Source organism: Lithobates pipiens, unplaced genomic scaffold (assembly GCF_037356315.1).
Source record: "Lithobates pipiens isolate NorthernLeopardFrog02 unplaced genomic scaffold, aLitPip1_a1.2 Scaffold_22, whole genome shotgun sequence".
Classification (NCBI taxonomy): domain Eukaryota; kingdom Metazoa; phylum Chordata; class Amphibia; order Anura; family Ranidae; genus Lithobates; species Lithobates pipiens.
This window is the reverse complement of record NW_027507784.1, coordinates 316,805,976-316,832,867: the sequence shown is the minus strand read 5'-3', so window position 1 is coordinate 316,832,867 and position 26,892 is coordinate 316,805,976. Positions and strand designations below refer to the sequence as shown.

At 42.4% G+C, this 26,892-nt stretch overlaps 1 protein-coding gene across 2 annotated transcripts in view; it reads left to right on the top strand.

The window, feature by feature from the left end:
- B9D1 (B9 domain containing 1) overlaps positions 1-26,892 on the top strand; it is a 224,601-nt gene that overhangs the window by 91,535 nt on the left and 106,174 nt on the right. For both annotated transcript variants that reach the window (XM_077449416.1, XM_077449415.1), the window contains exon 6: positions 22,469-22,536. In XM_077449416.1, the coding sequence (XP_077305542.1) occupies positions 22,469-22,536 (68 nt within the window). The remainder of the gene's footprint in view (positions 1-22,468; positions 22,537-26,892) is intronic.

Below are 26,892 nucleotides of genomic sequence, written 5' to 3'. Positions count from 1 at the left end.
TGAGTTTGCTAATGCTTTGTGCTCCTGTCTCTGTGATTTATAAAAAAAAAAATGCAGTATATACCAGATTTCAGAGCCGCACTTACATGATCGGCCAACTTTCTCCTCTCCCTATCTGACAGATGCAGCGGGCGGGGCCGAGATTCCCCTGTTGACATCAGTCAGGAGGAAAAGAGTAGAAAGCCGGCTTGTCATGTGAGCACAGAGAGGTGCTCTGAAATCCGGTATATACTGCAGTTTTATTTTTAGAAATCACAGAGACGGGAGCACACAGCATTAGCAAACACAGAGGATTATATAAGATCGTAAATGTTATTTCAGCAGCAGGAGGGGAGGGGGTGGGCACTTGACACAGAGCAGACAGACAAACAGGGAGGTAGGAGGTAGAGCGGACAGAGAAGGACATGGGATCTGTGGATGACGGAGGCACGTAAATTGATCATGGTGTCAGGGCTCATCAGTCTTGATAAACCGTGGTCAGTTTACAGGGGGGAGGGCAGAACCAGGCAGGATCAACCAGGTATTTCTGGTGTTACAGGGGGTCACATTACACAGCACAAGCATTGTGCTGTTATTCATACTTTAAAGGAACAGAATCCTTTTTTTTTTTCAGCAATTTCAGCTTCAGTAGCTCTCCTTTTGGATTGAACTACACAGGCCAGCCTTCGCTCCTCACGTGCATTAGTGAGCCTTGACCACCCATGATGCTGTTGCTGATTAGCCATAGACCACTTTTGGTAGGCCCTGACCAATGCAGGCCGGGAACATCCCACAAAAGCTGCAGTTTAGCCATTACAATTTGGATACTTCTCGAAGTTGCTCAAACTTGCAATCACTGCCTGTGTAAAGTGGGCAATTGCCATTGGTGGGGATTCTCTCGGGATCCAGAAGACAGTAGGTGAAAAGGGGAATGGCTGGTGAGGGTTAAGGTGTGGCACTGGACTAGCAGCGTGTAACATTGATAGGGAGGCTCAGGTGAGTATAGTTGACTTCATCATGGAAATGAAAACTTAGTGTTTGTAAACCCCACTGACAGCACTAAGCAGATGATTTGCAATCTCAGTTGTGAATGTTTCCCTCCCTATGAGACTGTGCAGAAGTGGTGGGGGGTCTCGTACTACACTGAGCTCTTCACTCTATGCTGCGCTGTGTGTGACACCAGATCCTCACCCCTCCCCTCTGAAGCTTAGAAATGTTGTGGAAATTCTGGATTTTGAACAGATGTAGAGGAAAGAGTGCCACAGATAAACAGGTACAACTTCAGCAGGGGGATTTGCTTCATCTCTTTATATCACCTGAGGCTAATCACTTCATTGGGTATATGTAAGGGTTTACAGGACAGGAGAGGTTTAGGAGGGGGTGAGAGGAATAGGAATAGGGTGAAAGGAAGGGGGGGGGGGGGCGCAAACAAACTGAAAAATTGCACAAAAAAAAATCAGTTGCAGCCAGTGTGCCCATCAAATGCTGCCAGTGTACCCATCAATTGCAGCCAGTGTGCTCATTAAATCCTGCCACTGTTTCATCAAATGCCGCCAGTGTGACCCCCCCCCCCCGCCTGCTTGCCGTCTGCCCGGCACTTACCCTGTCTTAGTGGTCTGTCTTAGTCTCCCAACTCCCGTCCTCTCCCTGATAGACATCCAATAGGACGCCTGTCGTTTCAGCAAAATCGGGTGACAGGTAACAGACCTGAGCACCTGATTGGCGGAGAGGCGTTTCCATGTTAGGAAAGTGAATATTCATTTGTTTTCCTAACACAGCTGAGTGTAATGTCAGTGCCAAGCATGGCGCTTGCAGGTCACCGTTTTTGACGCCCATTAGAGCCTATGGCTCTAATCAGGTGCTTCAAAAATACCCCTGCCGCTGTAATTCATGCATCAGGCGCCTGAAAAGGGGCTGGACGCCTGAATGGGGGGTGGCCACGACGGACATGGATAGATTCATGCAATGCATGAATCTATCCATAGAGCACAGAGGGGGTGGCAGGAGAGAGAGAGAGCAGCGCCCGTGCGCCCTTAATGCACGGGCCGCCACTGGAACCAAAAGATGTGCTCATCATTGTTGATCTTCTCCTTTCACTGTCCAGTCAAAATCTTGTGGCAGGGACAAGACCTGTAAATGTATTTAACAATGACATCAAAGAAATTCGGTCTCCTGCTCTGCCAGACAGGGCTATCCTGTGTAAATCTATTGACTGCATGGACAGAGATACAAATCCTTTGTCTGATAAAGAAGCTACCATATATGAATTTAATCTGTGTATTCAGCTGTATACCTGGATTTAAACTTTAAATAGGAGCCCGACCTAGACTTTCATTTTACTTCTGGGTATTTAAATATTACGGTACCCATTTCCCGAGTCCCGTTTATGGAGTACCACAGTGAAGAGCCTCTGTAGAATTCTTTCCCTCGCTGCTTCTACCTTTGAAAGCTGTGTGAGAATCCTAAATGGTCCCTTTTAAAGTTCCTGTAATTCAGCTTTTCATTTGTGCTCTTTGTGTAGAAGATAAAGTCCCCATTTCAGCTGGACTTCATTTTCATCATCGCCTTTTGTTTGTTTTCATCACTTTCAGGCGCTCGCTCTCTCAGCACCTCGCTAATGGTTGTAGTTTATCTGTTCGCCCACGCAGTGGCCTGATAGCCAATCTGAACACTGTTATTGTTAATTTTCCCCTTAACAAACTGGTTAACTTGCCAGACCTGCTTTCTTCAACTTGCAAAAAGAAAATAATTCTCCTAAAAGAGAGTTTATGTATAATTTTGTTCTGTGTAATAACTTTGCTCTTACTCTAAATGTGATGTTTTCTCATAACTATGATATAATGTTCTTCTGTTTTAAAGAAGAATTCCAGATATGGATATTTTATACATAGTAACATTGGTCCAGCTTTGATCAATGTAACTATGTATATACCATATTTGACCGATTCCCCTGGAAGCTGGAAATTGCTGTATACACACCGCTACTCCAGTGACCTCCACTAGCTTTTGGGTTCCGTTGCGGAGGGGCTGCTCTTTCGTCCAATCGGAGAACACTTTGCATTCAATGAGAAAATGCAAAGCATCCTCTGAATAGCACCATTGTTGAGCGGGTGACCTCCTGTGTTCTGAATGGGTAGCCACTCGGCATGGGACTCAGAAGCAAGTGGCGGTCGCTGGAGTAGCGGTGTGTATATAGTGATTTCCAGCTTCCAGGAAGATCAGCCAGGTATGGTATATACATAGTCACACTGGTCCAAGCTGGCCAAATGTAACTTATGTATAAAATATCCATACATGGAAATCATCTTAAGCGCCGGTTCACATCAGCGCGGCTTTGAAGCCGACATCCTTGACTTCAACAGAAGTCAATGCAAGTTGTGGTGAAGTCGCCCCAAAGTAGTATAGTAACCGTTTTCTAAGCCGGATCGACTTGAGTCGCACTGGTTAGAACGGTTCCATTGCCGTTATTGGGCATGACTTGTCATGCAACTTTGCAGTGTGAACCGGCCCTTAAGCAGCACTATGGTCATAATATACATATAAAGTATGTCCATATATAGCAAATACTGTATGGGATCCGTTTTATAAAGCAGTAAATGTGACTTTCACCAAACATTCTCTGGTGGAGAACCAATCACCCTAATTTAAAACACAAGGACCTTGAAGATTTACCACCAGAGTGGTGAAAGTCACCACTTACTGCTTTATAAAAAGACCCTTATGTGTTAAAGGAGAAGTAGAGCCAAAGCTTTTTTGGCCCTACTTCTGATGATCACAGAAGTGTAGTTCGCTATGCAGTCCTATGACCAGTGTTCAGCAGACTGTTGGAAACCAACCAGATGCCTGGACCGGCAACTGGCTCAACTTCTCAGCGCATCGCTAAGCCAGCCGCTCCCACCCCCTCCCCAGTCCAGCTCTCCAGTGAGCACTGGAGGGGCAGAGCAGAGAGCCAATGGCTGACAGTCACGGCTCTCTGCTCACTGAAGGCTGAGAACTGTACGATTAGCAGTTTATGATCACTCAGTTCTTGATGTAGAGGCGGCAGTGGACAGATGCAGCATTGGATCATTGCTGTATCCACTTCCGTGAGTATAAATTTCAAACTTCTCTTTTAAGATCATTGTATGTATGCAAATATGAAAAAGTGATTTTGGTTAGAATCTCTACCAAAACCTACCAGGACCATGAAAGCTCTTTTTGGAAATTTTGGAATATCTTTTGCTAATACCTCAACATGTGGGATCTTGCAACTATATAAGATACTGCTTTGCTTACAAACCCCTACCTTTCTCAGTGGGAAGTGGAACTTCACCAAAAGCTATCAGAGAAGTGGAGAACAAAAATACTGGAGTTTGCGTCAACCCCCTCAACCAGCTCAGTCTCAAACCGTTATCTAGGTTTTATCACACATTTGTCAAGTTAAATTCCATGTTCCTGATATATTCACCTTATTGCTGGAAAAGTTGTGGAGCTTAAAGAGGAACTTCACACAGTATTAAATAATACTTTAAAATTCACGTGGTGCAGGGAGACAGGTCCTGCAGCCTCCTGGGACATGAGATGAAAGGGGGGGAAACATGGCAACATCATCCTCACCCTGGGCCAGGCTTGATTGCAAAGCTTCTGGCTAACTCATTAGTCTACTGACCAGTGCAAGCGGCTGGTAGTGCCACACCTGTTGATTACTGCCATGATTCTAATTCCCCTGTACTGGAACACCTCAATGATCCAATCTTTTTAATTAAAGAGCAGTTTTGTGAAACTGAATATATTTGAGTGATGGAAGAATTCACACGTGCTCAGTGATTCTGTCTCCAAATTAGGGCCGATCTGGTAGATCACAATTAAAACTTCCTCAGAAGTTCTGATAAGACCAGGAAGGTTCACCTTTAATAATATCTTAATGTAATATATCTGCATGAAATTTGAATAAATCCTAAGAGAGGCCTGAAAACTCCCTCTCCCTTTTACACATAAAATGAATCCACAAACCTAAAAGTCCAACAGGCTAAAAATTAGATTTCTTCTAATTAGGGTTTCCAGAAAACCGTAAACTTGAAGCTTCTGCTTCGATCCACAGGTGTTCTTCCTCCATCACCCTACAGATATCAAAACGCTCATCACACACTATGTGACTTCTGCTCTAATAGGAGGTCTGACAGCGTGTGCACATCAAAGATCGATCATTCTCTCTCCTTTCCTCCTCCCCTGGATATCAGATCAGATCTAGCTCCATATCATGTAAGCAACCTCATGAGACAAATGCTCACATAGCGTGACTCTAACTTCATTAAATGGCATTAAAATATAACCAGTATAATAGACTAACAGAAAAAGTTCTGTAAGCAGCACCCACGTTCACACATACAGTTAGATCCATATATGTTTGGACACAGGCACACTTTTAGTTTTTTCAGGTATTTACCAAAACATATTCAAGCTATAGTTATATAATGGATATGGGCTGAAAGTGCACACTCTCAGATTTAATTTGGGGGTATGTACATCCAAATCAGAGGAAGGGTTTAGGGATTACAGCTCTTAAGAATAGCCACCCCCCCCCCTTTTGGAGTTGGATGGAGTTTATTCTAATGCCCCGTACACGGGATCGGACTTTCCAACAAAACCGTGGAATTTTGTTCGAAGGTTGTTGGCTCCAACTTGTCTTGCATACGAACGGTTACACAAATGTTGGCCAACAATTATGAACATAGTGACGTACTAGATGTACTACGTGGTTTTTCAGCTCTTTAGCGCCACCCTTTGGGCTCCTTCTGCTAATTTCATGTTAGTAGAAGTTTGGTGAGTGTTGATTCGCACTTTTCTTTTTGCATTTTTCATTTAGCGCTATTATTATTATTATTATTATTCTTGATATCACTTGGAAAAAAAAGCTTTTGAACATTTGTTTGCAATAACTCCATCAGTATCACCAGCAAAGCAGCTTCATTATTATCCCATTAAAGAAGAAGAGAATTGTGTGCTGAATTTGGAAATTTCCAAATTTGCCACGTCACGAATGTTAATTCTCCATTGTGTGGACTTTCCGGACTTGTGTACACATGATCGGAAAGTCCGACAACAAAAATTAGTTGGGGCAGAAAATTTGAGAACCTGCTAAGCCAACGTTTGTTTGTGGAAAGTCCTACAACAAATGTTCGATGGAGCATACACACGGTCGGATTTTCCACCAACAAGCTCACATCCAACATTTGTGGTCGGAAAATCTGATCGTGTGTACGGGGCATAAGACTTTGCACACTCAGAATTAGTTGGCCGATTATTGTTTCGAATTAATCGGTTAATAACCTTAAAAAAAAAAAAAAAAAAGTCGGTCAAATTGACGTTCATTTTGAACCACAGTGACGGGAAAATTTGGAAATAGAATTCTTTCATTCAGTGAATGTACAAAGATTTTTCATCTGAATATTCTCACCAGAAAATTGATCTGTGAGGCCAGCATAAGGCTCGGTACACACCTATGCAGTTTTTGCTTCTGATCTGTTTCGGCAGTGCTTTTTGCTGTGCGTTTTGATTTTTGTGCATGTGATTTTACTTCAATTTACGTTTTCTTTTTTTTTTTTTTTGGGCAGATTAAAAAACACAAATTGCTGCAAAAACACACTACATCCTTTTCTGCAGCTTCTCCATTGAAGTATATTGAACCAAAAAAGCACCGCTTTGCGTTAAAAGTCCCTGACCCTTTCCAAATATGCAGCGGCTGAAAAAAGCACTTATATGAACCTGTCCCATAGGAAACCATGTAAATGAAATGTAGTGCGTTTCTACAAAAAGCACCAATAAACATATAGATGTGAACCAGGTCTAAGATGTTTGGTAACAATAGGGTTAAAAAGACTAAAATTAGCCCTTTATAGTACAAAAAAAAGCAGATAATCACTACTGGAAGGGGTTAATTTATTTACCGTAGAACAGTGAAAGTAATATTTATAGTAGTGATTATATTTTTGTACTATAAAGGGCTCATTTTATTTTATTTTTTTAACCCCATTAAGTTACTGGCCGATTAATCGATTATGAAAATAATAATCGATTAATTTCAGCCCTACTCAGAATTGACTTAGCTAATTTACACTAAAAGTTTTTGGGGTTTTACATTAGTCCAATACAAATTTTCTACAGCACATCTATGTATTACTAGCAGTGTTGGGGTTTGTTATCAGAGCCAATACAAGTTTGTATGTGTGCGCCTAGTAAACAGTAAATATCTCTCTACACTGCGGCAATCTCTAAAAGTGACGGTTACCGATGTCGTTTACAGAATATCTCGTCTGATCCTACGTCAGCCTTGATCACGGACACTTTGAAGTTTCCCTCAACGCCCTGACAAGCTCATGCATGTTTTATTCCATTTGGGGATTAAAAACAGAAACCCGCTGAAAGCATTTGGAGATGTGCAGAAATACTTTAAAGTTGATGGTGGCAGCACCCTCTTTCAAAGGTTAGCTCCAGCCAAAAACTTTTACTGACCTTCTATTTTCAATAAACGGGACTAAGATGTCAGTTAAAGCAGTAGTAAACCGCATATAAACACTTTAGCCCGGAAGGGTTTCACCCACTTAAAAGAGAAGTAAAGGAATTTCTTTTTCAGTTTCATACTTGGCTAGGTGGATGCAGCATCGGACGCTACATCTGTCCCCCGGCACCTCTGCACTGAGAACTGAGTGATCGAACACCGCCGATGGCTCGGTTCTCACAGTTCCCCGAGCAGAGAGCTGCTGACTGTCAGTCACAGCTCTCCTCTCTGATTCCTACTCGCTCACTTGAGCGCTGAGCTGTGGAGGGGCGGGGGGCTGCCTTCTCAGCGACTTGCTGAGAGGCTGAAACAGAACAAGTCCAGGCATGTGGCAGGTCTAGACTCCCATTGTCGGGATGAGGTGATGCTTGGACTGAAATCTATGATGTCAGCAGAGAGACAGCCTGCTCTCTGCTGAAAACGGGTCACAGGAGTGCAAAACGAATTGTACTCTTGTGATCTATAGGAGACAAACAGCCAAACAAGCTTTGACTATACTTCTTTAATGACCTGGCCATTTCTTGCAATACGGCGCTGCGTTGCTTTAACTGACAGTTGTACAGTCGTGCAACTTTCTACACAAATAAAATTGATGTCCTTTTTTTCCACATATAGAGCTTTCTTTTGGTGGTATTTGAATACTTCTGTGGTTTTTATTTTTGGACTATCAACAACAAAAGAAAATTTTGAAAAAAAATAACAATATTTTTTACTTTCTGCTATAAAACACGTCCAATAATTTTTTTTTTTAAATCCGACTTCAATCAACAGGGATCTGACTTTGATCCCCGACAATACCAGGTACTGTGTCTGGTATGAATCTTTAGGGCAGGGGTCTTCAAACTATGGCCCTCCAGTTGTTCAGAAACTACAATTCCCATCATGCCTAGTCATGTCTGTGAATGTCAAAGTTTTACAATGCCTCATGGGATCCGTAGTTCCGCAACAGCTGGAGGGCCGTAGTTTGAGGATCCCTGCTTTAGGGGGAACTCCACGCAAAATGTTAAAAAAAAAAAAAAACTGCAGTGGGTTCCCCCTCAAAGAGCTTACCAGGACCTTTGGTCTGGTATGGATTCTAAGGGGGATCCCCACGCTAAAAAAAGGGCATGGGGTCCTCCCCCCAAAATCCATACGACCCTTATTTGAGCACAGGGCCTGGCAGGTCAGGAAAGGGGGTGGGGACGAGCGAGCCGTACCAGGCCACATGCCCTCAACATGGTGGGGTGGGTGCTTTGGGGGAGCCCCCCCAACCCAAAGCACCTTGTCCACATGTTGATGAGGACAAGGGCCTCTTCCCTACATCTCTTCTGCTAAAAATGGAATCACCGGCTGAAAAATTCCATACCGGGATGATGCCTGTAGGTGCAGGCATCATCCCAGTATAACCACTTCAACCGAGGACGTCCTACGGATGGGAAGTAGTTAAATTAACCATTGAACGCATTTTGTTCAGGAAGTACAAACAAATACCTGTTAATCCTTTCAGAAACCTTGTCAGCTGATAAATTCCCATGCTCTCTGCCTCTGCTGCACTCGTATGGCTTCATGGACTCTGGGCTTTAAAAAACGCAGCTTTTACAGGCGCTAGGCGTTTTTTGTTTTTTTTTGTAAAAAAAAAAGCATCTCTGCAGGCAAATTAGAAGAAGAGCATTTACAGGCTGAAAAAAAAGAGAAACATCACAGCTACGTTCGGGAGAACAGTTGAAGAGCACAAAAAATGAGGAACGCCCCCAAATGCATGTAAATGCATGTAACTACACCTAAAAGATAGGAGAATTTAGGCACGTTTGAGCATTAATTGATTCCAATGGCCAGAATAAATTAATATTTTGGCCAATGGAATCCATTAACACTGAAATGCTTGATGTGCCTAAATGTGTTTGCAATACGTGGCTATTATTGCATTTTTTAAGCCGCTTTTCTCCTGCCAGCAGAAAAGTCATTTGGAGGGTCTGAACAAACACCCAGTGTGCATGAGGCATTAAAGATGTTTCTCAGGACTACAGAACACTGGTATCTGTGTTATGAAGAAGAGAATAGGGGGAGGCAATTCTGTCACCCTTCTGTAGATACTGTATAATGGGTGAATGTTGTCACCCCCGGACAGGAATACTGAGGTGTATATAGTACAGCCTTGGACATAAACACCAGAGAAATGGACTATAAAATCTTAATGAGATGGTACTATCAATCAGAGATATCCACACTGTGCTGGAGGGGATGTGATGGGAGGGGTACAATGTTGCTTATCTGGTGAGAATGCCCGAAGATAAGGGAATATTGACAAAAGGTACAACATTATATGAAGGTAATATCGGAAATAGATATAGTTGATGACCCGTGGGTATGTTTATTCTATAACACAGAAAAGACAATAAAACAGTATAAAGAATCAACATTACCATATTTAATTAATGCCGCAAAAGGTGCTATACCAAGAAAATGGAGAGAGTTGGATAGTCCTACTCTGAGGGACTGGTGTATAAGAGAAGAAGAGCGATCAGTAAACCTCAAAAAGATCTGGAGGAAGCGGGAAGAATTTAAAGGAACTAAAGACTATACGAAGATCCTGCAGGGAGAAATCGGGTGATTTAGATCAATGGAGATTAAACAAAGGAGAAAAAGGAGAATACAGAACGTAGGAGAGGAGTGGGGGGGAGGAAAGATTTCTTAGAACATGGTTAAAAAATTTTTTTTGATAATACGATGTACAATGATTTTTTTTTATATATATAATATGTAATATGTAAAACTTAATAAAAAAAATACATAAATAAATAAAACAAGTGAAATTTCCCGCTGAACTGGCTAAGATTCGATCCATCTATGGACAGGCTGATTGTACCCAAGTCGATCTATAGATCTTAGGCACATGATCTTAGGCCTTTCAACGCCTCCTAATCAAGTCTATAGTAATGCTTCGCAAACACTCTGGCAGGCAGTTGCTTGCGGTGTGCTTGTGGGACGTTAAAATTAGTTTATTTCCTGTAATGTCACTTCCCATTTAAAAACGGGCATTTGTGAAGCTGTTTTAATGCGCCCTAACGCTCATGAAACGCTTCAAAACTGCGCATAGGGCATTTGGAGAGCGTTTTTTAACCTGTCATTAACGCTTGTAAAACACCAGTCTAAAAAGGATGACTTTCAAATGATAAACGTGGTGCGTTTTTTGAAAAATGACTCCATTGCTATATACGGTTACACAGACTTAAAGATAAAGATATCTTCTGGTCGCCTGCAGCACTGACCAGGATATCATTTATTCCTAATTGTTTCTCTCCTTTTGCTTTTTGAAGCATGCATAACTGAGTGGTAATATGGTGTGTGCTTTTGATAATAAAGCACTAAATCCTTCAAAACTTGCCTCCCCTCCAGCTATATAAAGTCCACAAGACTAAGTTCCATTTTAAAGTAGCTTTCTTCTTCAACTGCCTGGGGGGGTTATGGGGTTAACGGGTAATGATGGAAGCGTCCCTGTGTTGTAGAATAGGGCAGTACAGCTTGTAATATCTCAGATTTCACCACTGACCATTAGCGAGGGATGGACATGTGAACCCCACTAGTTCAGACGTTGTCGTCGTCCCCCCCCTTTTTTTTTAATAGATCATCGCACATCGCAATGCAGCCATGGATTTCTCAGGATTGCAGTTGTCTGTCCCTCCCAGCACAAAGTTAATTCAAAGTGTCATACTTGGAGTCTGCAGCGACCATGAGTGCCGCATATAGATTTCCAGTCCAACCAAGCATTAATGAGGCCTGTTATTGGAGAAGACTTGTAGCATTTCCCTGTGCTGAGTTCCAAGTTCAAGCCAATTAAAACACAGCAGGAAAGGCAGTCTCGTCTGCTGAATTTGTTTTAAGAGCGTTTTGCCATTTTACATTTTTTATGCCCTAACCAGCTCTCTGAAATATATATGTTTTTTTACCTAAAGATCCAATCGTGACTGTAAAACAATATTTGATTTTGTCCATGGGCCCCATTTATCATAGATTCTTTGCATAGCAAAGCAACTAGTTCATTTAACTTTTGTCAGATTTAGGCCTCATACACACTAGATAACCTAAAAATGCCAGAACTGCTAGCAGAGAAAAAACGATTAAACCAGAGTTAAAAACTTGCATTTTGCCATTGCACGTCTTATCACACAAACTTATGGCCGTTTTTGAGCGTTCCCATTTACAAGCGCTTTCTTGTTTTCTTCCAGACGCACCCCTCAGCTAATTTTACACTCCTAAATGACCAAAATACATACATACATATTATATATATATATCTATATATATCTATATATATCTATATATATATATATATATATATATATATATATATATATATGAATATTTATATATAAAAGAAAATAAAGTGATACTAAACACACACGCTTTCATTTACACTGTCCCTTCCATTTCTGTATATAGATGATGGCACTGTAATTAATTTAATTTAAAAAGTACCTATTTCCTAATCATTATACAGCGGTCACATGACCTGGATATTTTCCAGCTTGTCTGCAGGGAAAGCAGGAGGAGCTTCTAGTCCTATGCTGCTGGTCACATGTTCAAAAAAAATAATAGCCTTTGGGATACAGAGTAAAAACAAATCGCAATAACTGTTTTAATTTGTTATACAAGAATATATTTTTTTAAATAAAATCTTTATTATTTTGTGTAAATAACATAGTGTGAACAGATTTCTGCCAGTCACAGGCTGTGTCACGCCCCTCCAGCCTGTGTCTTAGAATAAGAGGGAGGTGAAGCCTCCATTATTCTACATGTAATATCTTACCCCCATTGTGTTTAGCTGGTTAGTGGGCATGGAGGAGGAGGGAGGGAGGGAGCTGTCATTTACCACTGTGTATTCGCCTAGACGTGTGACTCTATAGTCACACAGGCTGCTCAGATTTGATAGGGAGGAAATGCTCAGCATAGAAACGCACTGAAAACAGCATGCACAGCGTTTCCACCACAGCTAAAATATCCCTAGCTTAATTGGGGACATGGACAGAAGGTGGTGATAGAGAGCAGTAGGATCAACCAGATTTTTTTTGCAGAATAATGCAAAATTAATAAAACATTGAGATTTTTATTTAATTTGTTCTATTTGTGGCACCATAAAAATCCCCCATTTCCCAATTCTAACATAGGGGGAAGTTTAGAGGCAGAGGGAAAAAAAATCTCATACGCCTGTGGAAGCAGCCTTTAGAGCTGCGGTGTGCATGAGCTCTTAAAACCACAGGTTGATCAGCACAGCCAGGATATAAAATAAACTTCTCTTTAATAGTAAGTAAAGCCTTCTTATTTGCAATAGATTTCTATTTATTCCATATTTATCGGCATATAACCCACACTTTTTACCCCTGCTGCCTCGGAGTGGAAGGAGGGGACGAGCGCCACTGGATTACACAGAGCCGCGATCTCCTGTGTATCCGCCGCTCAGTCACACACAGTCCCGCCCCCCTGGCCCGGCATTGGACCACTGCTATGTCCATCATATGAGCTGGGCGGTACTGTGAGTGACTGAGCGCCGGATACACAGGAGATTGCGGATCTGTGTCATCCAGCACTGCCGTGGCTGCAATCATCTGCAAAGGCGAGTCTGCAGATGTGTACTAAACAGGCTGTAATCATGGGCATGCTAGAGGCTGCAGATGGGCATGTTAGAGGCTGCAGATGGGTATATTAGAGGCTGCAATAATGGGCACAGAGGCTGCAGATGGGCATGCTAGAGGCTGCAATAATGGGCATGTTAGAGGCTGCAATAATGGGCACAGAGGCTGCAGTTGGGCACTAAACAGGCTGCAATAATGGGCACATTAGAGGCTGCAATAATGGGCACATTAGAGGCTGCAGATGGGCATAGATCAGGCTGCATTCATGGACACTGGTGAGACTGCAGAGCACTGACCCTTATTTTAAAGGTTTTTTTTTTTCTGAAACTTCCTTCTAATGCACATGGTCGGACTTTCCAATGGAAAATGTGCGATCGTATCGTGTTGGGCTCCATCAGACTTTTTCCGTTGGAATTTCCGACACACAAAGTTTGAGAGTGGGATCTAAAATTTTCTGACAACAAAATCTGATCGTTTCAATTCTGATCGTGTGGGGTTTTTTTTGTTTTGTTTTTTTGTTCCGACAGACAAAGTGCCACGCATGCTCAGAATAATTTACAAGACAAAGGCTATTAGCTACTGCCCTCTTTATAGTCCCGTCGTACGTGTTGTACGCCACCTCGTTCTGAACGATCGGGTTTCCCGACAACTTTGTGCAGCCGTGTGTATGCAAGACAAGTTTGGGCTAAAATCCGGATTTTGTTGTCTGGATGTCCAACCGTGTGTACAGGGCATTAAAGTTAAGATGCGTGTTATACACCGATAAATTCAGTATCTTTATTACATGATCCTATAGTAAAACCATCATTATATCCGGCCATCGTACAGTAAATGCAGACAAGAAATGACTGCCAGAGATCAGCAGCACTGAGATGTAGCATAAGATGAAAAAATGTAAAAAAATATTTAATGAACAAACATTTTTTTGTTCATTAGCTTTTTAATAGTGTTTCAGCAACTGAAATGTCATTCAGTCAAGGTTTAGACTTGCTTATATGCTAAACGTTTTTAAAACATTAAAATCTCTACTCGCTTCCCTTTAGCATAGATCCTTGTGTTTGTCTTGTTAAAAAGAAATCGTTGCTTGTCTGCATTTTTTCCACATTTGTCAATTATTCTTTATTGCAAATTATGGCAAACCAGCTCTGTGCATTAAATCTTCATCTTTCTCCTGATGCGATGTCCCAGATGGAAACGTATCAGTAAATGATTTTTTTTAATATAAAAAAGCCGCTAGAGTTAGACTTTGATTAGGTCTTTGAGCTGACAAATCAGTGGTGACAAAACTCCTCTCCTTCAAATACGGCAATTTTACAAGTCTGTGCTTATATAATAGAGGATTTCTGTTTTACCAGCCAAAGTAAAATGTATCTAAACCCAAAAAACAAAATTGTAATATATGACAGCATACCAGTTCTTAGATGTGGTGGCTGTAATAGTTTTCTTTTTGGATCTTCTTTTCACTTTATTTTTACCTGGTATTACTGTGAATAACACACTTACTGACCCTGGGGGGCTACACTTAGTCCTTTACTGTAGCTGTAGAAGAAGCCATGATCGTCACCTAGGCTGGACTACAAATATACCTTTCTTCCCCACATCTGGGGCCTGGTAAGCTGCATTATATTACGTTTTTGTTCTTGGATTTTAATATTATTTAAAGTGGTTGTAAACCCTTACATAGACCTAGTGAAATGACTGACATCAGGCGATGCGCAGAAATGAAATCCTCCTACATAAGTTGTACATATTTACAGCTCTCTCTTCTCTACAGTCAATTTAAAATGCAGGATTTACACTGCTTTTCTGAGCTTCCAGAAGTGGGGGGAGGGGATCTGATGTCACACACTGCACAGAGAGAAGAGCTGGGTGTAATCTGAGATCTCAGTGGAGGAAATGGACACACCCCCCTCTACGGAATCTCATAGGGAAACATGCACAGCAGAGGTTATACTGATAGCAGTATGGTTGGAGGTATCCCGTAACACATCCCTATAAAATGACAAACTTTGACAGAGATAGGATGGGATTTTTCAGATGCACTTAAGTCCACCAAAGAGGTAAGTATTAAAACGTATATATTTTATTTATACAAACTGTTAAATCCATAGATATATGGGTAATATACAGTTGGACAATACGTTATTACATTATACTGAGCCCCAAGTGTACTTTTGTCTTCAACATGTTTCGCTACATTGGCTTCTTTAGGAAGTATTAAAGTGCTACAGTATAACTGTATAGAGAAACCTAAACATAATTAGAAAAAAAATACATACAGCAATAAGTCTGTATAGCATATTAAGTTCACATCACATACTGGGGCGACCAGAGATTGCACCCAGATAGGAACAAAGAGACAGAGGGAAGGAATAATCCCAGACGTTCGAGGAGCACAGCTGAGGCTTTCAATCACAGGCTGTTTGATGGAGGCCCCCTACCTGGTCCCCCTCCATCCTGTGGAGTGGGCACAACCTGTCAGAAATGACTCCTACAGATAGCAGAGGAACAAGGCAGCTTTGGGTTGCAACTAGTACACAGTATACTGTAGAAGGATAGGTTTTGGTAATTTTCACATCAGAAATGTACAACCACTTTAACTGTTTTGAAAGGCCTGTAAGGTACCTTATGGCAGAAACCTACACGGTGAGCATGTTGGTGATAATTCCAGTAACACAACAAGAACTATGCATACTGTGCTCGGTTCAAAAGCTAACGAACCAGGATAAGGGTCATTATTTTTCAAAAGGTGTGTTTTTTTTTAATATAGCGAAGTCCAATGAGACAGGCTCATCCATACCATAACTGTCTCTCTCTCTATCTCTATCTCTCTCTCTCTATATCTCTCTCTATATCTCTCTCTATATCTCTCTCTCTAGCTCTCTCTCTATCTCTCTCTCTATCTCTCTCTCTATCTCTCTATCTCTATATATATATTTGGACACGGGCTCTGTATGCCACCAGAAGAAAATTTAAGTGAAACAGTCCAAATTAGTGCAGACTTTCAGCTTTAATTCAGGGGGTTGAACATAAATATCAAGTACAATATTCCCTACTCTGATTCTGGAGTATAATATTATGCTGTAATCTTCCTAGCTGTCCAGCAGGGATGTGGGCTGCATTATCTGACATACAGAGAGTCATAAATCATCTGGTGCAGTATCTGTGAGTTATCTAAGATAGACCCAACAATTATAGCTCAGATCGTGTTATTACTGGAAAAACATCACTGTTTCTCTTCCAGGAATTTCATTCTTTCTGAAGGCATTCATATAGGTCAGCAAATACCGGTACGCTGTTTTTCTGTGCAAACCACTTAGTTTACACACACTGATGTAGACATGCCCAGATCTTTTTCGGTAGGCTACAAATTACCTTTCCCAGTTTCAAAGAACCTCATTGATTTCCTCTGGGCATATTGTGGCAACAGGAGCAGCAACTACAATGTAAAACAGAGTTTTCTTCCTGCCAAACAAGCTGATCTATAGAAGTAATTACATGCACCTTTCTGAATCTAGATTCATGACACCAGTTCAACCATTAAGGAGGATCCCCACGATGGAATATCCATCCCAAGGAATTATCAGCTTCACTTATCAACTTAATATAAATACAATAAAAAATGGCATGGCTGCAGATTTACTGGAGGTGGAGGAGACAGCAATAAATTCCTTTCTCGTTTTTTCTTCATTAAAGCTGGACTCTAGACAAATATAAAAGACTCAAATGAATGCATCTCTGTAATCATAAATATATCTTTGAGGGCCTGTCCACACCAGGATGAGCTGCATTGATCAACACAAGGACACTCTAGTGGCTCGTTCAAAATTCACAATATTTCCAGTGACCTGCGTTTTTCCACAGTGGATAAACTCAAGTCACCAATACTACACATAGAGAACAATTTGACGTGGGATGGTGCAAAATGCTAAGTTTACACACATTGACGTAAGCATGTTGCTTTTTCCCTTTTTTTTTTTTCAAATAACATTTTATTGGTTGTCTCAATAGAGAAACAGTACAAGAATATCAGAGAAAAATAAAACAATGCGTGAAAAGTCACAATATCACTTTTTCCTTTTTTAAAGTGACACTCCTCATACAGTGTAAAACCAGTGTCTGAGCAAAGGGCCCTGCATTGTCCTTAAAAAGTGGGTATAGAAAAGAATCAACCCCCCCCCCCCCCCCATCCCCTTTAAAATAATCATATTTTGTTGCTTTGCAGCCTTATATAAAGACAGATGCTGTTTTTGATTTATTCAGCTGTATTTACAACTTATCCAAGTGAAATATATCATCAACATGGCAGAAAAAAAACCTCAAAGACCGACTTACTGAGTTATAAAAAGGATCCCCCCCCCCCCCAAATAAATTACTTGGAAACGCAATCAGGTGTAGCTAATCACCTTTTCAATTGCACGCAAAGCTATTTGAATTCAAACTGAGCAGCTGTGGCCATTTTGCTCAGCATTAAGTGCCGGCTCACACTATTGCGATGCGAGAACCCTGCAAATCAACTGCGGGGTTCCCGCATCGCTCCCGACACGCACGGCAGTTCACACTGCCATATGCGAACTGCTGGGGAGTGTCATTATATGTTAACGACACCCCCATTTCAGCTTGCATATTCGGACATGAATCGGATCGCATATGTGTGAGCACCCATGCGATCCGATTCTGGTCCCAACAGAAAAAAGGGTCCTGTGCGTGTTTGCACCGAATGCGGTGCGAGATCAGCCATACTATCTATATGGCTGACATCGCATGTAATGTGAACAGCAGTGGCGTGGCGAATTACATGTGATGTCTGTCATCGCAGTAGTGTGAACCAGCACTAAAAGAGCTTTCCTGGAGCAATTCAGTCTGTAGTAGTGTAACTGAAGCAAGCTATTGACTTAGGCACTGTCAAAAGATCTCCAGGATAAAGTTGTGAGTCACAAGTCAGGAGATGGATACAAAAAAATTCAAAGCCTTTATTAGTGCCTAGAAGCACAGTGAAGTCTATTATTAAAGTGATTGTCAAGGTTAATTTTTTTTTTGTTTAAAGGGTTTGGCACAGAGCGGGCCAAATCCTCCTTTTCTGGGGTCCCGGGCGGCCCACCTGGCTCCTCCTCTTCTCCAGTGCCCCCACAGAGAGCCACTTTCCATAGGGGCACTCGTGCGGCGTGCTTCCCAGCCAGATAAGAGAAAGGGGAGGCTGTGGGGGCAGCTGCAGCAGAGGAGGTTTTTCACCTTAATGCATTGAATGCATTAAGGTGAAAAACCTTGAGGGTTAACAACTCCTGTGGAAGTGGAAGGTATTTTGTACAACACAGACCCTCCCTGGATCGGGACGGCACTCCAAACTGCATGAAAGAGCCAGGAATAAACTGGTCAGAGAGCCTACCAAGAGGTCTACAGCAACTCTGAAGCGGTTGCAGGAATTTATGACAGAGTGGTCATTGTGTGCATGTGACAACAAGATAACAAATTCTGCACAAATGTGGCTTGTATGGGAGGGGTACTAGAAAAAAGCCACTCAAGAAACGCCACATCCAGTCACAACTGAGCTCTGCCAAAACACACCTTGAAGATTCGAAGGCCACATGGAAAAAGGTGTTATGGTCAGATGAGACAGAAATGTAATTATTTGGCATCGTCCCCAAACAATATGTCTGGTGAAAATCCAAAACAACTCACCATCTAAATATCACCATTCCTATAGTAAAGCACAGAGGTGGTAATATCCTGTTATGGGGGTGTTTCTCTGCAGCAGGGACTGGAACACTTTTCAGGGTAGAAGGAAAAATGGATGGGGAAAATTCCCATCAAATTTTTTAGATAATTTTGCTGCCTTCTGCCAGAAAGTTGTCAATGGGAAGAAGGTTTAACTTTCAACATGACAATGACCGAAAGCACACAGCAAAAATGACTACACAGTGTTTGAATGTGAAAAAGGTGACTGCCCATGCATGGGCTAGTCAGAACCCAGATTTAGACCCAATTGAAAATCTGTGGAACGACTTGAAGACTGCAGTCCACAAAATGGTCATCATCAAATTTAACTGAACAGTTCTGCAAATGAGAGTGGGCAAAAATTGCAACGTTAGTAGAGACATATCCCAATAGACTAAAGGCCATAATTAAAGGTGATTCAACAAAATACTGACACAAGAGGGTGATCCTTTTTCCAACTTTTTTTTCCCCCACATGTTGGTGTTCTATCTTTCACTTGGATGTTATAATTTATAAATACCACTTGGTAAAACAAAAATTGTGTCTGTCTTTATTTCAGGGTGCAATGCGACAAAAGGCGATTCTTTTCTATACCCACTGTGCTTGCCTGCACTACCTTTAGTCCCCTTTCACACTGGGGCGCTTTGAAGGCACTATAGCGCTAAAAAAAAGCGTCCTGAAACAGCTGCTGCTGTGTCTCCAGTGTGAAAGACTCAAGGGCTTTCAGACTGGAGTGGTGCACTTGCAGGACGTTAAAAAAACTCCGGCAAGCAGCATCTTTGGAGCGGTGAAGGAGCGATGTATACATCACTCCTTCACCACTCTTGCCCATTGAAATCAATGGGGCAGAGAGGCTATACCAGGCGGGTTTAAAACCTCCCCGCTAGCGGCCGAATAGCGCCGCTAAAATGACGGTAAAGCGGTGCTAATGATAGTGCCGTTTTACCGCCAATGCCGCTCCCGCCCCAGTGTGAAAGGGGCCTAACACTACCTGACACTTCTGAATATGGAGAAGCATGTGACCTGCTCCCCTGTGACAGTGTACAGGACTAGCAGGCAATTGCTAAGCCCTGAGCACTGCCACATGTCTGAGGGATTGACGAAACTGCCTAACCCAAGCAGCCAGGTCATCCACACCACTGATGTCAGTACCAGCTACGATGGAGGAAGAAGTGGCGGCCTACTTTGCCCTATTTGATGTGGGTGGCCATCAGTGCAGCCTCATCAGCGCACATCATTGAAGAAGAAAAATTACTTATTTGCAAAATTGTATAATAGAAACCCTAGATTTTTATTTATTTTTTCAAAACCTTTTGGTCTTTTTTTTTTTTGTTTGTTTAACCAAAAATAGAAAACCAAGTATTGATTAAATGCCACCAAAAGAAAGCTCTATTTGTGTGAGAAAAAAAATGCAAAAAATTTTCATATGGATACAGCGTTGCATGATTGCGCAATAGTTATTTAGAGTGCGACAGCGCTGAAAGCTGAAAATTGGCCTGGGTAGGAAGGGGGTGAAAGTTCTCAGTATTTAAGTGGTTAAAAGTCAGCTAGCCTGAATATTACTAAAAACATTACTTGAGACCCTAGAGAATGAAATGGTGGTAGTTAAAAAAAAAATTTTTTTGTCGAACAATGGTTTATTCGTAAGTGCTATATTTCCGTAAGACATACAGTTATTCTTCGGGCACACAAATACAATATATTACTCATATTTTTGGTAAAATAAAATATAAGGTTGTGCTGAGTAAAATTACAATTGCCTTAAAATTGTGTGTGTGCCCTTGTAACAGCTACAAATGTTGTTACCCTACATTTTCCATAGATGGATTTTTAAAAGCCCTCGCTGGTCATCAGTTTAGACAAGCGATAACTGTGAATAACGGCCCTGAAGTTATTTCTCTTACTTTGGTGTGTGCAGCGATTTGTAACATACGTAGCACAATCTTTGTTTTTGGACATAGGCGCGATGTGTGTTTATGTCCATGGTGTAGGTAGGTGTGTATGTGGGGGGAATGGGATGTTTTAAGTGCTTAGCTGTAGCATTCATGTTTTACTAAACTATATTTTTTTAATCATATATGGGAACTAAAGTCCCCTATGTAATATTTTGTTGTGAGAGGTTCTCTTTAAAAGAGAATATCCAGGTTTAAGGGGAATAAATCAATATCCTCATTGATCTGATGCTGCATCTGTCCCCCACCATCTGTACACAAAGAACTGAGCAATCAAAGACTGCTTATCGCTCAGTTCTCAGTATTCTGTGAGAAATGAGCTCATAGAATGGTTTAATGGGGGAAAAAAACAATATCCTCCTTGATCCGATGCTGCATCTGTCCCCCGCCGTCTGTACACAAAGAACTGAGCAATCAAAGACTGCTTATGGCTCAGTTCTCAGCATTCTATGAGCAATGAGCCAGGTACAGCCAGTCACCCATTCTTTGCTCTGACCCCCTGCAATCACTGGAGCGCTGACCTATGGAGTGGCTGGCTCAGGCTCTTAGCGCCTCACTGAGAGGCTGAACCAGTTGCCAGTCCAGGGTTCTGGGTGGATCCTGAACATATGGTCAAGATCTTTTTAGAGCCTGGACTGGCTCTGTGACTTCAGTCAACAGTTAACTTCAGTCCTCTGTAGGCTGCAAATGGGTCACAAAAGTGCAGAACTAACTGTGCTCCAGTGATCCATAAGAGAAGTATTGCCAAAAAAAGCTTTGGCTTTACATCTCCTTAAATGAGACATCGGGGGCTTATTGGACCCCTGATTTCTTACCTGCCATCCATTGAAGGGAATGGAGCACAGACTTTCGCTGGTCTTTCTCCCCTCTACTCGGAGGCACCCGGTCCCAAGTCCACAATTGGTACAGTGGAAATCTGGAAACTTGGTTTGAGGGGTAGGAATGTACCGGGGTGTGTGGAAGAGCTTCCACCTGACAACCAAAATTTGGCTTGTCCGATTTACAGCAGCCAGGAGTGTATGTAAAACTCCCGTTGCTGCTGCTGAAAGGGTTAAAGCATATCTGTGGCTAAAATGTAAAATTCTATATTAACTTCCACATTATATTTTAATTGCTTCTAGTCTACTCCTATTACTCTGAATGACCTTTAAGTTTACATACGTACTTTGTGAAAACCCTCACACATTTACTAACATGAATTCCAATTTTGTGATATGTATTCACTATGCTCTGTGAGTAGGTACTGCTGTGTTTCAGAATTCACAGAGCTAGCCTACTAAACTACAGAAGTGCTAAGAGGAGGAGTTTCAGGTGGCGGGGTCAGTACAGCAATCACTGCAGGCAGCAAGGTACCATGGGATATGTAGTCCTTAGAAATGGAAAGTAAACAGTAGAGGAAAAGCTGCAAAACACACACGGAATCCAGGAAGGTGTAAGACATGATAGCCAGCAGACAGGCAGCACTCGCAATATGAGAGATTTCTCAAGTAAGCTTGTATTAGGTTGTGAAAAATAACAATTATTTGTATTATTAATACAATTCTGATATTATAAAAATGAATATATATACTGTGATCATAGAACTCCTTTAACCCAAGTGATTTCTACATTATTTCAGTATGTAACAATCTAATCTTGCTTCAGATAACCTCCTATTGATTTCTCTTTCTTTACAGCTGGTTCACGGGACGACGGCCAGAATTCACAGACCCAAAAGTGGTGGCTCAGGGTGACGGCAGAGAAGGTAATGCTTACAAGTCTGTAAAGCACAAACTGCCTTGGCTGGCGAAGGATAGTGTCACCTACCAATAAAATATATCATTTATTATTCATCAGCAATGAATGTTCTCTGTAGATCATACAAAGGCACACAGATGGCATGGCCATGTTGTAGAGGTTATTATTACTTTTTATCCTGGGATCCTTTTCAGATTCAAGAGTCTGTTCCTCTGTACATGTCTTGGAAATTAATTTTCTTTTCCATTTTGATGATTATATGATTGTGCAATGAGAGATCAGAGACTTGGGTTACTTTATATATTGAGCTACAAATCTGCTATCAGTATCAGGCTACCAGAAAACATACACTCACCGGCCACTTTATTAGGTACACCTTGCTAGTACCGGGTTGGACTCCCTTTTGCCTTCAGAACTGTCTTCATTCTTCGTGGCATAGATTCAACAAGGTGTTGGAAACATTCCTTAGAGATTTTGGTCCATAGTGACATGGTAGCATCATGCAGTTGCTGCAGATTTGTTGGCTGCACATCCATGATGCAAATTTCCCATCCCAAAGGTTCTCTATTGCAGTGGTCATCAACCCTGTCCTCAGGGCCCACTAACAGGCCAGGTTTGCAAGATAACTGAAATACATCACAGGTGATAGCATTTGCTGCTCAGTGATTGCAATATTCTAGTCTGCATCTCCCCAAGGTAATACATAAAACCTGGCCTGTTAGTGGGCCCCGAGGACAGGGTTGATGACCACTGCTCTATTGGATGAGATCTGGTGACTGTGGAGGTCATTAAAGTACAGCGACCTCATTGTCATGTTCAAGAAACCAGTGGTGAGATGATTAGAGCTTTGTGACATGGTGCATTATCCTGCTGGAAGGAGCCATCAGAAGATGGGTACATTGTAGTCCTAAAGGGATGGACATGGTCAGCAACAATACTCAGGTAGGCCATGGCATTTAAACGATGCTCAACTGGTACTAAGGGGCCAAAAGTGTGGCAAAAAAAATCCCCCACACCGTTACACCACCACCGCCTGTCTGAACTGTTGATACAAGGCAGGATGGATCCATGATTTCAAGTTGATTACGCAAAATTCTGACCCTACTATCTGAATGTTGCAGCTGAAATCGAGACTCATCAGACCAATCCGCTATTGACAAATTTTGGTGGGCCTGTGTGAATTGTAGACTCGGTTTCCTGTTCTTAGTCAACAGGAGTGGCGTCCGGTGTGGTCTTCTGCTGCCGTAGCCCATCTGCTTCAAGGTTCTGTGTGTTGTGCATTCAGAGATGGTATTCTGCATACCTTGGTTGTAACGAGTGGTTATTTGAGTTACTGTTGCCTTTTTATCATCTGCCCATTCTCCCCTGACATCAACGAGGCATTTTCATCCACACAACCGCCACTCACTGGATATTTTCTCTTTTTCTAACCATTCTTTGTAAACTCGAGAGATGGTTGTGTGTGAAAATCCCATTGGATTAGACATTTTTTAAATACTCAGACCGGCCTATCTGGCACCAACAACCATGCCACGTTCAAAGTCACTTAAATCCCCTTTCTTCCCCCATTCTGATGCTCAGTTTGAACTTGCGATTTTTACTCAGGTTATATAGTCTACCATCATATGATCAGTTTGAAGTGCTGAGGTCACAGGTTTATGTTGGATCTCTTCCCTCTTTTGGCCAGAGTGAAATCAGCAAGAGGGCCAGCCTCTGTTGGAAAGTCAGTGTCTGGCGGTCAGTTGTAGGGGGTCAGTGTCTGGCGGTCAGTTGTAGGGGGTCAGTGTCTGGCGGTCAGTTGTAGGGGGTCAGTGCCTGGCGGTCAGTTGTAGGGGATCAGTGCCTGGCGGTCAGTTGTAGGGGATCAGTGCCTGGCGGTCAGTTGTAGGGGATCAGTGCCTGGCGGTCAGTTGTAGGGGGTCAGTGTCTGGCGGTCAGTTGTAGGGGGTCAGTGTCTGGCGGTCAGTTGTAGGGGGTCAGTGCCTGGCGGTCAGTTGTAGGGGGTCAGTGCCTGGCGGTCAGTTGTAGGGGGTCAGTGTCTGGCGGTCAGTTGTAGGGGGTCAGTGTCTGGCGGTCAGTTGTAGGGGGGGTCTGTGTCTGGTGGTCAATTGTAGGGGGGTATGTGTCTGGTGGTCAGATAAAGTGATTGTAAACCCTTCATATACATTTTTATCATCAGTCTTTTAAAACACACAAATCAAAGGCTATTTATCAGCTCCAGCAGGCAGGGGGTGGGGATCTGACCTCACGCACTGCACAGCATATAGAAGCGAGGCCTGAGTGGATAGAATGGGCACACCCCCTCTACAAAGTTTTATAGGGAAACATGCACAGCTGTGGCTTCTGTGTGCTGGGGAGGGAGGGGGCATCTTCCCAGATTGGAGTCGTTGGAGGTAACCTGTCAAAAGTGACTAATTCAGATAGCAGAGGAAAGGGAGAGGAGACAGAAATCACACTAGGTGCTTTGGATTGAGGCAAGTACACAATATAGAGGGATATACTTTGTTCATTTTTCATTTCAGAGCTTTACAACCAATTTAAAGTGTTCCTAAAGGCAGAAGTTTTTTTTTTTTAACTTAATGCATTCTATGCATTAAGGTAAAAACCCTTCTGCATGCAGTACCCAAACTCCACCCCATACTTACCTTAGCCCCATCTCAATCCAGGGATGTACACAAGAGCAGGGGCTCTGTCTGCTCTTTTCCTCATTGGCTCAGAGACAACAGGGGGAAGCAGAAAGTGGATGCATGTCTGACTGTCTGTGTCAACAGACACAGACAGTGACGCTCAGGAGCGAGCACTCGCTAGTGCCCTCATAGAAAACGGCTTTCTGTAAGGACACTTGGCAGGGGGGAGGAGCCAGGGCCACCAGCGGGAGACCCGAGAAGAGGTTAAATAGGGGCTGCTCTGTGCAAAACTATTCCACAGAGCAGGTAAGTATAACATGTTTGTTATTTTATGGAGAAAAAAATTTAGAATCAATTTAAGGAAGATCAATGTCTGGTGGTCAGTTATAGGTGATCCATGTCTGGTGGTCAGTTATAGGAGATCAATGTCTGGTTAGACCCCTTTCACACTGGGGCACTTTTCAGGCGTTTTAGCGCTAACAATAGCACCTGAAAAGCTCCTCTCATGCCTCCCCAGTGTGAAAGCTCGGGTGCTTTCACACTGGGGCAGTGAGCTTGCAGGACGGAAAAAAAAGTCCTGCGAGCTGCATCTTTGGAGTGGTGCCGGGATGCCGAAGTGCCTGCAAAGCGCTTTAGTAGCGCCACAACATGGGAGCTTTTAACCCTTTCTTCGGCTGCTAGAGAGGGTTAAAAGCACCCTGCTAGCAGCCGAAAAGCGCAGCTATAACAGCTTTACCGCTAACGCCGACACCGCTCCAGTGTGAAAGCACCCTTATAGGTGATCAATGTCTGGTGGTCGGTTATCGGAGATCAATGTCTGGTGGTCAGTTATAAGAAATCAATGTCTGGTGGTCGGTTATAGGAGATCAATGTCTGGTGGTCAGTTATAGGTGGTCAATGAGGGACATGCATGGTCTCTTTACACATCTATCATCTGAAAATACTACCATTTTGCACCAAGACCGCCGGCATGAGCGCAGTAGAACATCTCTTCTGTTCACAGCTATACAGTGGTGTGAAAAAGTGTTTGCCCCCTTCCTCATTTCCTGTTCCTTTGCATGTTTGTCACACTTAAGTGTTTCGGAACATCAAACCAATTTAAACAATAGTCAAGGACAACACAAGTAAACACAAAATGCAATTTGTAAATGAAGGTGTTTATTATTAAAGGTGAAAAAAAATCCAAACCATCATGGCCCTGTGTGAAAAAGTGATTGCCCCCTAAACCTAATAACTGGTTGGGCCACCCTTAGCAGCAACAACTGCAACCAAGCGTTTGCGATAACGTGCAATGAGGCTTTTACAGCGTCCTGGAGGAATTTTGGCCCACTCATCTTTGCAGAATTTTCCCAATTCAGTTACATTAGAGGGTTTTCGAGCATGAACGGCCTTTTTAAGGTCATACCACAACAACTCAATAGGATTCAGGTCAGGAATTTGGCTAGGCCACTCCAAAGTCTTCATTTTGTTTTTCTTCAGCCATTCGGTGGTGGACTTGCTGGTGTGTTTAGGATCATTGTCCTGCTGCAGAACCCAAGTTCTTTTTCACACCACTGTAAATAGGTCAGTTATAGGTGATCAATGTCTGGTGGTCATTTATAGAAGATACACAAATAATTAGGCAACACTTCCAGCACTAAGAGGCCTTCTGTGGTGGAACGCAGAAAGGCAACAGCAACACCAAAACCTAGGTGGATGCAGCCCTCCTCAGACGGGGTAATCGGAAGTAAAATTGA